Here is a 16,608-nt window from a genome sequence, read left to right as displayed (position 1 = left end):
GTAAGATTTTTCTTTATTTCCTTTAACGGATCTATTGGCAACTGTTCATATTCGTCAGACGTGACTATTTCATTTTTCTTAAATTGTAATTCTTCTTTTGTTAATATAACAAGTTGATGCGATTTATCTGCCTTTACTATGGAAAGGTTATGTTTCTTAAAAAACTTAATTAATCTTTCTGATTTTTTAATTATTTTATTTGCTTTTTTATCAGTTATATAACTATTTTTACCTCTGTACTTGCCCAAGTCTTTACTTAAGTTGGCTCGTAGCTGTGCTTTATCCTCGTTGGATCCAGATATTTTCCGTATAACATTCTCAACTTCTGCTACTATCGGATAAGGTTTAGCGTACATTGGTAAGTTCATATTAAGTCCCCAGGACAACAATCTCAGAAAATCCCGTGGTATATCTACAGAAGTAAGATTAATTACCAATTTATTCAACCAATCTTGTTTTTCTAGTTCAGTAGGATACTCAAATTTAATTTTCAATTTCTTATTTTTATTTATCAAATAAGAATCAATAATTATAGATTCTTATTTGATAAATCAAAAATAAGAAATTGAAAATTAAATTTGAGTATCCTACTGAACTAGAAAAACAAGATTGGTTGAATAAATTGGTAATTAATCTTACTTCTGTAGATATACCACGGGATTTTCTGAGATTGTTGTCCTGGGGACTTAATATGAACTTACCAATGTACGCTAAACCTTATCCGATAGTAGCAGAAGTTGAGAATGTTATACGGAAAATATCTGGATCCAACGAGGATAAAGCACAGCTACGAGCCAACTTAAGTAAAGACTTGGGCAAGTACAGAGGTAAAAATAGTTATATAACTGATAAAAAAGCAAATAAAATAATTAAAAAATCAGAAAGATTAATTAAGTTTTTTAAGAAACATAACCTTTCCATAGTAAAGGCAGATAAATCGCATCAACTTGTTATATTAACAAAAGAAGAATTACAATTTAAGAAAAATGAAATAGTCACGTCTGACGAATATGAACAGTTGCCAATAGATCCGTTAAAGGAAATAAAGAAAAATCTTACAAAATTAATGAAGAAATATAAACAGGAAGTCCCAAGTCACCAGGTAAAAAAGATATTAGACTTTAATAATATACGATATCCAAAATTAAATCTAAGAATTAAGACTCATAAACCTGGTAATATATGTCGACCATTGGTGGATTTTAAAAAAACAGTTTTATATAATCTTGAATATTACTTGAAAATCTACTTGCAGAAAATCGATAGATCACTCTACAGCATAAAAAACACAGATGAATTAATTAATGGACTACTAAAAGGTAAAATTAAAAAAAGTCATTGTCTTATGAGTTTAGATATCAAATCCATGTATCCATCGATAACACTAGAAATGATTAAAGAAACCATAAATAGATATAATATACCTGAGCACATTTTAATTTTTATTGAATTTATATTTAAAAATAATTATTTTAAAATTTACACAGACTTTTACCGACAAAAGAATGGAATCTCTATGGGATCGGTCGTCGGACCAAAACTGGCTGATATCTGCATGATACCGATTGATGAAAATATATCACAGGCTCCAGGTATAGAGTACTACGCACGTTACGTTGATGATATATTAATTATATATGACTCACAAATAACTTCATCCCAAGATATTGAAAGCTATGCAAACAGTTTGAGTAACAACTTAAAGTTCACCAGTGAAGAAGAACAAAATCAGGAATTAAATTATTTGGATATTACTATATTGAGAAAGGAAAACCGATTGCTATTCCGTAAGTACGAAAAATTATGTAATACAAAAAAGACCATTAATTACAAATCATACTGTCCCGTAGAAACCAAGAAAAACGTCTTTACTATGGACCTCAAAAAAATAGTGAATAGGACATCCTTACAAGAAGACATAGATAAAGAAATAAAACAACTTTTTAAAAAATATTTATTGAATGATTATCCAAAGAATTTATTATGTAAGTGGTACAATCAATTTGTAAATTACAGATATAATGTAAAGAATCATATTGATAATATTATATATGTTAAATTTCCGTATGTACATAAACTTTATGAGAGATATAAATTAATTTTCAAACAGTATTCTATATGTATCGTGGCAAAACAAAAGAACAAATTGTTGAATATAGTTAATGTCATAAACAAAGATGATGCCAATATGTTAAACAAACTTGATGTTGCAGGTGTAATTTATAAATTATCTTGTACTTGTCCACAAACGAAGTCTTACGTCGGAGAAACCGGAAGGAAGTTAGAAGTACGTTTAAAAGAGCACGAGGCAGCAATAAGATTAAAAAGAGAAGAATCGCCGTGGTACCTACATTATAAAAATAATTTTTGTAACATAGACAGAAATAATATAAAAATACTTTATAAAGAAGAAGATTGTTTAAAACGTAGAATAATAGAACATTTTTGTATAAAAGAATATGCAAATTTAATCAATCTGAATGACGGTATGCAGATAGATGCATGCTGGGAAAACATCATCCAGCATAAAAGGAACGGAGGTTACCAAAACTCAACTACCCACTGATGAGGCGTTGCGAAATGCATTTGGGAAATGGAATTAATAAAATTATGAAAGTATAGCATCTTTTTCGTCCTTATTTGTCTTCTTAACTCACTCGAAGTCGGATTTTAAAGAGTAGCTTTTTACTCGGATTTTAATTTAAAGTTTTTAAAATCGTTTATTATTTTTAAATTAAAGTTAAATTTAGAAACAACCCATCACTACAACCTCGATCACTAGATCTATTCGTTCTGCGGCAGGGGGCGTTGTTAAACATGTTTTAAAACGTGGTTGTATTTTTCTTGTTGAGGAAACCTCTTGTTCTACGCTATTATTAAATCATTATTATTCTGTATGTGTCGTAAATACTAAGATAACACCTGTGGTAGGTTTATAGTTTAAGCGGAATTATATAAAACGCCGCAATTCGTAATGACTACAGACTCGATCGGTAGAATAGTTATTCAGCAATGTCTGAATGCAAAGCTACAAACTAAGTTAAAGAGTGAACAAGAAGATCCTCTATTCGTTCAGGTATGATATACTTTTACCGTAATTATTAATCTATGTTGGGTTAAAATTTGTATAATTTGATTTATTTCTACCAAATGACCACAAAAACAGTCAATGTGCGTGGTAGAAATTATTTGTTCCCTTCCTCCACACAAATTTCTTTTAATTTTTTCCCATGCTCTTCTGGAAATCTTCCTTGACTGCATTGATGACAGCTGGAGGTAATTTTATTTAATTTGGTACAATCGAAACCGTGTTGTTATTTATATTTGGTATACTGACACAATGAAGTGGCGTTTTCTTAATCAACACTGGGCGAGTTATCCATCTTTATTTAGTTAGTTACTAACTAAATAAAGATGGATAACTCGCCCAGTGTTGATTAAGAAAACGCCACTTCATTGTGTCAGTATACCAATTTTATTTAAGCAATGCCTGGTATCGGGAATTATTAAGTCTAATTGTCCTAAGTTGGAGCCGAGAAATTTTCTTTTACGTAATGTAAAGTGAGTCACTGCGTGGCTGGACTGAGGGATGCGGAAGCTTTTCAAGATAAACTCAGCTTTGGTGTTGCGGAATTCTTGCTGAATCTAATTATGCTGTGGTGTCGAACTCGTTTCTTACTACTACTTGACTCCTCCCACTGCTAGAATTCTAAGTAGTATGGTTGGCTTGTTTTGTCTATACTAACCTTCTATTAGTGGTGATGTTATTTTTGTTGTATGATTTGCAAGAAGGCTGCTCATGTTGGACTAAATACACTACTGGCTTAATGGCCAGTAGTGTATTTAGTCCAATAGTCCATAATTGCTACACCAGGAAGGAATGCAAATAACAGAATGATATTTATCAGACACATACATTATAGTGGGAAGAACAAGTAATTAAATTTTCAGGAATTTTGGAGGTATAGATCTTGAGAAATCAATACCCAGAGCAGTCACACTCTGGGTATTGATTTCTCAAGAAAAACGAATAAGTGCTTATTATTGCTTCCAGAGCAATAATAGCACTTATCTGCCTGGGCATGGAGTCAAACAGAGATTGGATGGCATATACAGGTTCAGCAGTCCATGCAGCTTCAACACTATGCTACAGGTCATCGACTGTAGTGACTGGTGAATGATGGCGTGCCAGTTGCTCGGCACCCATGGACCGGACATTTTCAATTTGTGAGAGGTCAGGAGAACGTGATGGCCGGGGCAACAGTCGGACATGTTCTGTATCAAGGAAGGTCGGACAATATGGGCAACATGTGGTCGTGCATTGTCCTGCTGAAATATAGTGTTGCGGAAGCCTCGAAGATATGGCAGAGCCATGGGCCTTAACACATCAGAAATGTAACAGCTGTTGTTCAAAGAGCTGGAAATGCAAACAAGACATGTATCCAACAGCACCCCATACTATCACTCCAGGTGATGGGCCAGTATGACGATGTCAAATGCATGCTGGCAATATGTGTTCTCCACAATGCCACCAAACATGGATGTGGCCATCATGGTGCTCTAAACAGAGCCAGGATTCATCTGTAAAGACGACATGATGCCATTCCTGCATCCAGATTTGTTGTTGATCACACCATTGGAGGCACTCCTGCCTGTGATGCAATGTCAAGAGTAGCCAAAGCCATGGTCACCGAGCTGACAATCCATGCTGCTGCAAACGCCGTTGAACTGCTCATGCAGACACTTGTCTTGCAAACGACCCCATTTCTTGACTAAGAGTTCGCGACATGGTTGTACGATCACTTAAGGCCATGCGGATAAGATATCTGTCTTCTTGGTTGTTAGTGATGGGGGACCGCTGAGATTCTGCACGATGTTTTATATGACTGTCCTAAACCCATTGATTCCATATTCTGCTGACAGTCATCGGATCGCGACCAATGCGAGCAGCAATACTTTGGTACGATAAACTGAAATTCCAGTAGGCTACAATTTGACCTCAGTCGAAGTCAGACACGTGCTGGTGGGTATTTCTCCTCCTTACATGAGACATGACAACAACAACATTCTTACCAGAAAACAATGTTCAAATGCAATTTCTGTATGAAAAAGCTGCTGTCAAATCTCTTCTTTTATACACATTGTAGGTGTCACTACCACCGCCTGCCTTGCATGAATGCATTGAAAAGCTAATCACTTACATATCACAGCATGTAGACCTGTCATCCAAATTTCACATGTGTGGCATGCCACCTTCCTGATGTAGCAATTTTAATGCCAGTAGTGTATATTATTTTTATATAATTGTCATAAAATTATGACAGTTATGATGATTATATTGGGTGCGTTCTTTTATTTCTCTGTGTAACTCTGCATGAGCGACATCTGTATAAAAATTCCCGCGGAATGCGTTCCTAAATTCCGGTGGGAGTGTGCGCCGTCAAACCGCAAAAATAGCCTTTTGTAGCAGTAGTTTACGGTGGAAAGCAAAATGGCATCCTCCATGGCTTAGATAGTTTTGTTTCGTGGTCCATTATGTGGTTTTATGAATGAAAATTTAGAAATTGTGAAAGCGCAAGTTAGTGCATGCAGTGATGTGTCTTTTCAAATTTTTTTTGAATGGTAGCCAGCATTCTAATTTTTTTCGTGGCTATTATGAATGCTCTTTCAACAAATAATCCATTTTATGGTTAAATTTTACAATTGGGACCCTTCTTTTGCCTTTAAAAGCTCATATTTTAGAATTATAGATTCCTCCATCACCATACTATCGATAGTGTGGGCACCGCCATCTTTCTTTCTTTCATCGTTGTTCCTAAATGCCTACAAACAGCAGCACACTCCCATAGTAGCAGCGATGCGGAATGACTGCTATTAAAGAACGCATCCATTGTCTGCTTTTTTTATACCTGATTAGTCTAACTCAGTGGTTCCCAACCTTTTCTAGGATGCGGAACACTTTTGTGAGCAATTTTCTTTAGCGGAACACTTACTTAAGTTAATATGAAATACATAAGCTTGTCATCAGTTATTTTATTAGAATTGAGCAGTTATAATTCAAAATCTCTACTCATATTATTAATGTCAATTCTAAAACAGGAAAAAATATACCTAAATAACTTTAATGGGAAACTTGTGCCTGATGTTTTTTACATATTTTATTCAGTTTTTATCACTGCCTTTATCTTATTCGAAACAGTAGTACACTCCATAAGTACGAGTCGTACATATATATTTAAGTTTATGAAAATTTTATGATTTTAATTTTTTGATATTCGGCGGCTCGAATACGATTGTACACTTTCCAATTTGTGACTAAATCTGCGGAACACTTGGGAGATGCTTACGGAACACCGGTTGGGAACCACTGGTCTAACTTGCTAACTCTGTATGCAATTTGAGGCTACTTTGAACACTTCTTACCTTCACCCTCCTAGTTAATTAGATTTTTTACATGACATTACTAAACACTGGCCTGATTTAATAAGCTAAAAAAGAAATTTTTATTTTAAATATTACAATTACAGAAGTTTAGACTACTACAGTCTGTCTACAGAAAGAATTGACTTTGGCATTTAACCGATGAGCATTGGCAATTTGTCGCTTAGTTGTGGCAAGTTACTTCTGCTTTCTTCCTCGTTTGTTAAATGTGTAATCGCCATTATAAACAGTGTTACGGAAGCTTCACATTCTGGTATTGGAATACAAGGAAGTTTGCTGTAGTAGTAGTTAAATGCATGATTCGGTTTTTTCAGTTAACAGGTGCCAGAAGACCATTGCAAAGACTATTGCATTTAACAATTTAGCCCATGTGACTACCAGTTTTGAGTAGCCAACTTGACTGTTCGTGGAGTACTTGATGATATGTAGTTTTGGGGGTGTGGGGGCTCACCCCCACCTGGACACTGAGGTGCTTGCTATTGCTTGCACCAATGCGCACATTTACATACAAAGCATGTAGAAAAGGCAGTAGACTGATACATGTTAAAAATTGACCTTTGGAGAAGAATATCTCACAAAGGGTCAACAATTTTGGGGATAGTGTGAAACCCCTTATTCAAAGCTTTACCCATTGCTGTATAGTACATATCAGCTGGTGTCCTGTTAACCAAAAAGTACCATTATTTATTTATTTGTTGTACTGCTTTTTGTACAAAAGGGGAAACTTACAATAAGAGTTTATTTACTTCAACAAAAAATAGATGAGTTTACAAAAATAATTCAAGTAATTTGATAATGTATCCACATTATCAAATATTTCATCTCATCAAGTCTAATACACTACATGAATTAAATGAATAAACATTATCAGATTGAGGAATTAATTTACAAAAATTACAAAGGTTTTTTCACATTTAAATTAACACACTTATATAGAAATACCAATTGATAATTATTGACTTTTAACTGTAAACACAAACACTTTATGATAATTTATGTCATGTAATAAATGGAGGGAATCCTTAAAGGAGAGTTATCACAAACTGAAAAGATATTATAAGGTAGAAATTCCTGTTGAAATGCTATATCATGATAGGTCTGGATTGTCTCTATCATAGTCTCTTCAAGCAAGTCTGCTAGTTGAGTAGGAATATCTGTTTATCCAACATATTCTTTAATCTAGCCATCCAATTGTATTTATTTTTTGATCCAGGTAATCTTATGAACTGTGGGTTACAAGCTTGGTTCTCTAGTTCTTCCATTGTCAATTTCTCTTTGCAATTAAAAATCAGGCACTGAATGCTCAAATTTGAATCTTCTCAATTAAATTTAATTTAATCCCCAAATTGGTAAGAGATAACCATATATTTGGCCAATGATACTATCAATGAAATAATAACTAATATAAAATATTCAATAGATTCTGTTGACATTCAGTTTTATTTTAATGCATAAGAAACAAAAAAATGTATACATGTAAGCACCAAAAATTTTAAAGATTCATCAATAAATTATTACATGTTAAGTCTGAATTTCAAACAAATTACACTATACTCATTTATTAATGTCTAACATATTAAAGCACTATTAAAAATAAAAATTTTTAGTTTGTTAAATTATGCCAACTGTGCAAAAGTCCTTTGGATTTTGCAAGATTTTTCAAATATTCATAATAAGACTATTCCATTGGTGTGCAAGTCTAATTAGTCTTGTCGACTAATGATTTTGACAAATCATTTTTTAAATTAATGAATAATAGTTTTTTTGGCAAAACATGTCAAAATGTAAGAAAGCATATTAACTTAAAAGCATCTGACATTAAATCAATATTGTAGATATCTATCTAAACTGTCTGTAGAAAAATTTGATTAATGTTACCTATGGTTCCAAGATGGAAACTTGTCTCTGATTCCAGCAAATAGAAGAAGGGAAACAGTAGGGATGCACATTCAAATCTAACCTAACCTAACCTAACCTATTCTGCATTTATACATATCCTACACGAACTTACAGAATCAGATGCGAATTAATAAGTGATTAGCAACCATTTTCCAGCCCAAACCTCTGCAAAGGCGTTTGGGCTTTTGAAATCAAACCATTTCTTTTAGTGGGGTCGTTTTATTAACTCTATTAGTCAACAATACATTAATACACATCCCACACACACTCTACAGGTTCATAATTAAATTAACAAGTCATTAGTCAACTATTCCTCAGCCCAAATCTCTGCAAAGGGGTTTGGGCTCTTCAAATAAAAGCATTCTTTTAGTGGGATTGTTTTTTTTTTTTTATTACTTTTATCACAAACTTCAATACACAATCATACACTATTATACATGTTATACACACTCTACAGAACTTTCTATCAACTCTGTTACTCATCAAATAATTATTATACTTCCCAAACACACACTACAGCATTTTACACATGTTATACTCTACTGTTTCCTATTCACCACTTCTATTAAGTCAAACACTACAACTTCTCTTTCTGTATCCAATTTTCTATTCCCTACTCCCCTTACCACTGTATATACACTGTCTACTCTTCATCACATTATAGCTTTGAAAACTTCCTTGGCCAGCCCTGTTTTCATCGGCTGGCCTTGTTGGAAAAGAAATAAATAAATAAAAAACACTCATTGTATATACTCATCATTTCAGCTTGTATAAATTATTAATCATTACCTTTAATTCAGTCCCCAATCTTCAACCCATATCTATCCTTTCTCACCCCTTCCACCACAACCACTATAATAAATTCCTTCTCACCATTTTTCACCACTCTTTTTCACTTCAAATCCTATCCTCCTCCACGCACTTCCTTTATGCCGATCTGTTCTAGTCTCTGCTGCTACCACATCTACTTGACTTAAATACCGGTTAACTTAATACACATTCACTTCGTTTAACCTTAATATCCAGTACTTCTTGATCGTCCAAACGAACGTTTGGACGATCAAGTACCGGTCTCTGCTGCTGCACTGCTCTTACAATATTGCCTGACACCAAATTAAATTGAATGTTTTCTCCCACACGAAATGTTTTTTCATTAGTAGTGGGCAATTGTAAAATAAATAGAAAAACAATCCACCCTAACAAAGGTGTTCTTATGGCACCATTCTTTCTACTCCTACTATCCTTACTCTTTTTTCTCCTCTACTTCACTATTGCTGTTTGTCCATCTGTCGCCTTCCGCCCCTTCTACTTAGGCAAGAGGAATACCGGGTCTTTCTCCTTCCTCTGAGTGGGTGCTGGGGTCTGTGGTTCACGCACCAAACCCACTTATTTTACTTTTCAAGGCCAATGCTTTGCACAGGTGGATCTCCTTGTCCACTGCTTTGGCCTTTCTCGGTTAGTGGCTTCGATTCCGGTATGAGTTTCCCTCAGTTGATCAGCAGCAATGGTTCTGCTCCGGGGTTGTCGTCTGTACTCGACAACAAACTTTCCTTCTTGCCTCCCGTCGCCTTCTTCCTCCTGTGAACGCCAAGTAACGTGGCATTAGCAAGCCACTGCACCTATCAACTGCTGCTATTCTTTAAACTTTATGTTCATTTTTTCTTCTCCTCACCTAGCACTGCAGGCTCCTTCTTCTAGCCAATTGCTAGGTAATAATATATAAATTAATTTCACAGGTAAAGCTCATCACTCACTGCACAGAACTACACACCTGTTGGAGACTGTTGTGTGGGCCCTAATCTTAAAGCTTTCTTATACTTCTCTTCCTCTCCCATGTGGTATTTGTTTCCAGCATCCAGTAGTTTATTTTGCCTTTGCTAGATTAAACTTCTACACTGTTGGTTTCCCAACTGATTTTCTTTTTGCTGCTAGCTGAGTGGAGTTTTTCCAGGTTTCCTCCACTTTCTGTCCCAAATGGGGGCCAGTTCCCTAAAAGTCCTCCCGGAAGGCTACTGTAGTACCCCTAAAGGGTGTAGTATTTTCCCCCTTTTTTTTCTAAATTCTTAATTATTAATAGCTATTCCCATTTTGCTGGAAACTACTATCATTGAATTGTTCACTGCTGCCTTCTTTTCTTCGGCAACTCTGAGTAACTCAGAAATTATGGTTAGGTCTGGTTAATTAATACATGCAAACTGCAACTTTTCTATCCATCTATCTTTCCTCTTCTCTAAACAAACAAAATGGTAAGTAAATAGCATAACACAAAACATAACATTCAGAATAAAATACTGAAACATAACACAAAACACGTAAGCCTATGAGCCCTCACAAGGGACTAGTATTTCTTATGAGCCCTCTTTGGGACACCTTTACTAACAAACGCAGACACTCTTGTGTACATATCAGATCTTGGCCTTTTTGTGCTCTCAGAGCGGTAAAGGGCCTAAAACCACAAAAAAAAAAAAAAAAAAACTAACCTATTCTAATAAATTACCATAATTATTACCAACAAAATTATTAGAATAGGTTAGGTTAGAATGTGCGTTCCCACTGTTTCCTTGTTGGAATCAGACGAGCCGCCATCTTGGAACCATAGGTAACATTAACCAAAAAGTTCAAATTATAAACAATAATCTCTCAATTTTTAAAATGAAGAAACCTAACTTAATTTTAGACAAATCTATTTGTATAGGTTTTTGCGTATTAGAATTAAGCAAATTGCACATATATATATATATATATATATATATATAAAACATTTTATAAAATATTTAAAAACAGATACCGTGAAAACATGCATTTATTATATACTGACATGGATTCTCTAACACTTCAAATTTATACAAACGATGTTTATGAGGATTTTAAATTGTTTCCTGATATTTTTGATTTTAGTAATTTGTAATCTGAATTTACTCGGCAAATTATTCAAGGAATTTACTGGAAAAATTAATTTTGTGATGTCAGTAATACGTGCCAAACCACTACTACTGACATTTAGTAGTATTGGTGAAAGGAACTAGAATGATAAATGGCAGTGACAGCAATGATTCACCATGCATATGTTCATGGACACTGGTAGGTTAATAATTGTTAATGTTTTTAGATAATTTGAATGGCAAATAACTGAAGTAATCGCTTGTAAAAACTTATTAATATGAATCGGATTTGTAAATATGCACGAATCAAATCCAAGATCAGTTCTTCCGTACAAATATGTTAAAATTAGGGGTTGCATTTCCAGATATACAAAAATGAGTATCAACTGATATAATCAATGGAATGGTTATCATCTCATGAATGCCTGATTCTTCTTGAAGAAAATCATATGTATTGGTCCTAAACAATAAGGATGGCTGGCATGAAATGTCCACATCTGCATATATTTATATGCAGATGTGAACATTTCATGCCAGTCATTCTTCACATCAACATTTCATGGTTGGTGTGAAATGAGTTCCATTTGATGAGACCTGACCAGCCATCCATTTTACATCAACCAGCCATATATAAATATCTGTATATTAAGGACTAAGTAGTTAATATGGGCATTATAATGACAACCAACATCAAGCAGCATAATAAATTTCACATTCTTTATTGTAATTTATCACATTGACTGGTCAATATGAATACTGCTATCATCTGTCAGGCAAAATGATGATGATGATGATGATACTTTGAGGAGGGATCATCCAATAAAATATTACATTTTTTTTATATTGTACAAATGACATTTTAAATGTTTTTTTTATGATGAAATTATATAATTTTGTTAATAATACTTTTTGTTAACATTATTTTAATTAACGTAGTTAATAATTACTTATTTTTAAAAAAATATTCCAGTTTGTAAGTGAAATTTTCACAAATTATTTTGTTGAATGTTATGTGCAAAGTAATTACCAAACTTAACTTATTTTAATAATGATTATATTTATATAATGTGTGTTGATTAATAAAGAGTTTAATGTAATAAATAAACCTATAGTAATACTAGTGCAGCAAAGGGTTTTAACAAACTAATTACTAATTACTATTAAATATTTTTATTGATAGATAAATCGAGGAATAGTTATTTATGTATGCTTTCTGAAAGGTGCTTCTGAAGAACTGGTTCATAAAATGGGTGAGAATTGAAAATTTATATTAAAATTAAGATTGTTCAATATGCTGTGTATATTATAGTATTTGAATTTAATCTATTTAAACTCAAACTTCAAATTATGCCATATAATCCTCTAAGAATACTTTTAAAACTATATATTCTAGAAGGAAAAAAAAAAAAAAAAGATTTTAGTAATAAATACATACATGTCCAAAACTTAAGGATATGTGACATTTTTACATGAATAGGGAGAACTGTAGATGAATGCAGACGACTATTTACCCAATGTCTAACAAAGGGTAGTATACAACAGCTTGTAAGATTTTACAAATCAAAGCAACAAAAAATACATACTGCAGTTGTACTGTATGTAGGTGGAGAATAGATGGAAAGTGCTTACTAATATCCAGGCAGAGAAATCTGTCAATATGGAATATATTCATCTTAAATTGTGATGCAGCACTCACAATGTCATGATGGCTCATCACTGATCAATTGCTAGTGGAGATATCTAGATAAAGTCTCTGGTCCATGACTTTTTATGAGATATCTCCACTAGCAATTGTGTTTGTGATCATCCTTAAATTTCAGACATGTGTATTAATGGTGTTACAGTTTCAAAACACATTGAGATTGAAACAAATAAATTATTCTTTTAACATCTCAATGAATTTTTTAAATTTCCTATATGATTTGATTTCATTTATATTTTGTAAACAATGAAGAATCGGATTAAATACAATGATACATAAATGAAAAGTTATACATACATATATATAATTATACTGAGATAGTGTTCAAAAAATATGATAACGTTAGTGAAAATGGTATGAATGGATGAAGAGATGACCGATACAAACCAACCAACATGAAAATTAGCTTGAGAGCAGAATAACAACCTATACAGTAAAAGTTTAAAAAAATACAATTTAAATAGTAGGTGAATAGAGAAAAATAATGTATACACAGATATGTGCAGCAGATAACCATAGTAGTGATTTCGGCCACTACAGTATTGATCACAAAATTAAATTAAATTAATTGAAATAACGTTTTCTAATGATTTATTATAAAAATGTGTCTTAATATTCTGGTAAATGAAAATATGACAATTTGAAATAATATAACACTGAAATTATTTTTGAAAGTTTTTTTTTATTTTTACATTACATTAATACAGTTTATTTATTTAAGTGTTTCCACTTCTTTAGTTTATCTAATACAGTTTATTTAAGTGTTTCCGCCAGAGCTGTGGAGTCGGAATCGGGAGGAATTTCTGGCCAAGGAGTCGGAGTTGGAAAAAATGTGTCAACTCCGACTCTCGCATTTTAAGTTTACTTTAGTTCTTTTATTTAAATGAAAGAAAATTTATTATATATTTATTAACTTTTTAAAATCTTTTTGTATTTTGTTATAATCATTTATTTTAAATACAAAATGCATCAAGTTAATTTATTAAATATGTAGTGTTCTTTGTAGTATTTGTGTTTAGTAGTTAAATTATTTTGACCCAATTGAATTTGAATATTTTTGAATCATTCCTTTATTATCCCTGCTTTAAATAAGTACTCTATTTTTCTGAATGAGTCGGACTAATTGATCAGCATACATATTTTTCTTTTCTGAACAAGGGGCTGAAGTAGCTAGATCGCACACTTTTTAGTTGGACTAATCAGTGGTGTATGTATGTATAACTTCTAATTGATTTAACTGTGCTTGTGTGGATACATACGGTTCTATGTCATCCATGTACTATACATGAGATGAGATAGTATGTACTGTGTTGGTTCTGCTGTGTTTGATGTAACCATATTTAATGTTGTTTAGGTTGCTGTTACACTGCCAACGACAACGACCACAGATCCTAAATGATAATGACGGCTTGACTTTTGTTGTATTTGTTAATCACCAAAGTGTTCACATCGTTCATTAGTTTGTATTACAACATGTGCAATGTACTGTACAATACATTAGGCTTAGTGTTATTACTTGGAGATTTGCACTTCTAGAGTGGATTTGTCTCTGGTTTAACTGTGGATATGAAAGGTAAAATGTTAATTCTTTGACGTTGATGGCTGAATTTATTGTTATTAAGAAATGATGTTTTTCTTAATAAAGTTTTAATAAAGTATTTGGAAACATACAAAATAATTTTAAAAATTCCTTGATGTCTTTTAATCATAATTCCTGGACCAAAACACGGAAATCTGTTTTTCTCTCGGTATTAATAGCTCTGATCCACTGCTGACTTTTTGATGTTTTTCTTAATAACAATAAATTCAGCCATCAACGTCAAAGAATTAACATTTTATCGTTCATATCCACAGTTAAACAAGAGACAAATCCACTCTAGAAGTGCAAATTTCCAAGTAATAACACTAAGCCTAATGTATTGTACATTGCACATGTAATACAAACTAATGAACGATGTGAACACTTTGGTGATTAACAAATACAGCAAAAGTCAAGCCGTCATTATCATTTAGGATCTGTGGTCGTCGTCGTTGGCAGTGTAAAAGCAACCTAAACAACATTAGATATGGTTACATCAAACACGGCAGAACCAACACAATACATACTTAAACCACTGATATTCAAGTGGAATTTGGCATAGGCATGCAGAACACTTCACTTAATCATCTTTCCTTAAGATTCCTTTTTTTATGTACTTGGACATTAACCTGGTCTTGGAAGCAGGAAATATTAAGATTGGAAATTCAATGGCATTTCCAAAGTGGGGATGGAGATGCCATTGAATTTCCAATCTTAATACAATATTAAAAACACTAAACCTATAAACCAACAAATTTTTGTAATATATATTGCTGGTTTATAGGTCTAGTCTTTTTAATTCTAATTTAACCAATTTTAAATGACAGTTTTTCTTTTAATACAATATACTTTCTACAAATACATAGAGCATAATTTTTTTTATGGAATACAATTAATAAAATTATGTAATATGTATTCATAGAAAGTATACTGTATTATATAAAAAAGGGATTAAAGGCTAATTGATAAATCCAATCTTAATGTTTTCCATATGATTATAACTTCAAAAAGTAATTAAACTTTTGCCTGATCAAACATTCTCAAAATTTATTCAAAGTAATCTCTATTCGAAAGAGAATTATTTATTTATTAAATAATTAATCAAATGCCACAATATACAAAATAAACACATTGGAAGTGTTAACAAATACCCCAAGAATAAAGCTACTGTGGAGAGTGGATAAGATACTTGTGCCTATAATTCTTTCTTGCATATAGGCATCACAACAAATATTCCACACAGACTACACTAAAGCCAAGAAACATTATAGCTTTACAACAATACATACATAACAATGCAGAAAGTAGTGTACGTAACACACATCACATAATTAGGAAGGTCCTAATCAGATATATACATAAACAGCCCAGAACCCTAGTAAAAATTTACTGTTAGGGTCTTGATCTTGGATCAGCATTAACTGTGAGTAGTATGCAATCCATACACTTTAATAATGCGGTAAATATTAAATTAGTTCTTTAATAATTCTAGTGTCATTAAGAATTGTCTATTAGAAACTCCAATATTAATGCTTTATGTACAATTGCATTATATATTAATAATGTAACAAATATTTTTAGAAAATAATTATAATTTATACAAAAATTTTTTAATAGTTACAACAGCTTTGAGTGTAAAACTGTGCGAAACTGAAGATAGAGGAATGGTGTCAATTGTGGATTTGCCAGGTGATATTCTTATTGTTCCACAAGCCTGTCTGGGAGGGAGGTTAAAAGGTAAAAGTTTTCAGTATCACAGAATAATAAATAAAAGTGAGGGATTCGAACTGTATGAAGTATTTATTAAAAAATGCAAAGAATTAGTAGCAGAAAAAATTAATGTAAAATATGGAACGTATGGAAATAGACAAGTATTAAATATGGAAACGAATGGACCTTACACTCACATCATAGATTTTTAAAGTGATAAATTTTGTTTAGTGTAGTAATTTATGTAATATAATAAATAAATAAATTTATTAAAATAATAGTTTGTGTTCAATTAGGCAGAGAAAGAAAAAATATGAGTATAATTAGAAAAAATAACAAATTTGGTTTTTTTATTACATGTGATAACTATTGATAAAAATTTCTTGGCTATAATT

General features: G+C 32.4%; 1 protein-coding gene across 1 annotated transcript; it reads left to right on the top strand.

Annotated features, from left to right (window-relative positions):
• The first annotated feature begins 2,851 nt into the window (after positions 1-2,851).
• Positions 2,852-16,525, top strand: LOC136988239 (D-aminoacyl-tRNA deacylase 2-like). Its single transcript, XM_067286098.1, has 3 exons — positions 2,852-3,076; positions 12,403-12,472; positions 16,121-16,525. The coding sequence occupies exons 1-3, from the start codon at positions 2,975-2,977 to the stop codon at positions 16,423-16,425; spliced, it is 477 nt and encodes a 158-aa protein (XP_067142199.1). The 5' UTR covers positions 2,852-2,974; the 3' UTR covers positions 16,426-16,525.
• The last annotated feature ends 83 nt before the right edge of the window (positions 16,526-16,608 follow it).

The sequence above is a fragment of the Centruroides vittatus genome, unplaced genomic scaffold, assembly GCF_030686945.1.
Source record: "Centruroides vittatus isolate TY-2023 unplaced genomic scaffold, ASM3068694v2 contig_1246, whole genome shotgun sequence".
NCBI classification, from domain to species: domain Eukaryota; kingdom Metazoa; phylum Arthropoda; class Arachnida; order Scorpiones; family Buthidae; genus Centruroides; species Centruroides vittatus.
The sequence above is the reverse complement of the archived record's forward strand: the minus strand, read 5'-3'. Positions and strand labels throughout refer to the sequence as shown.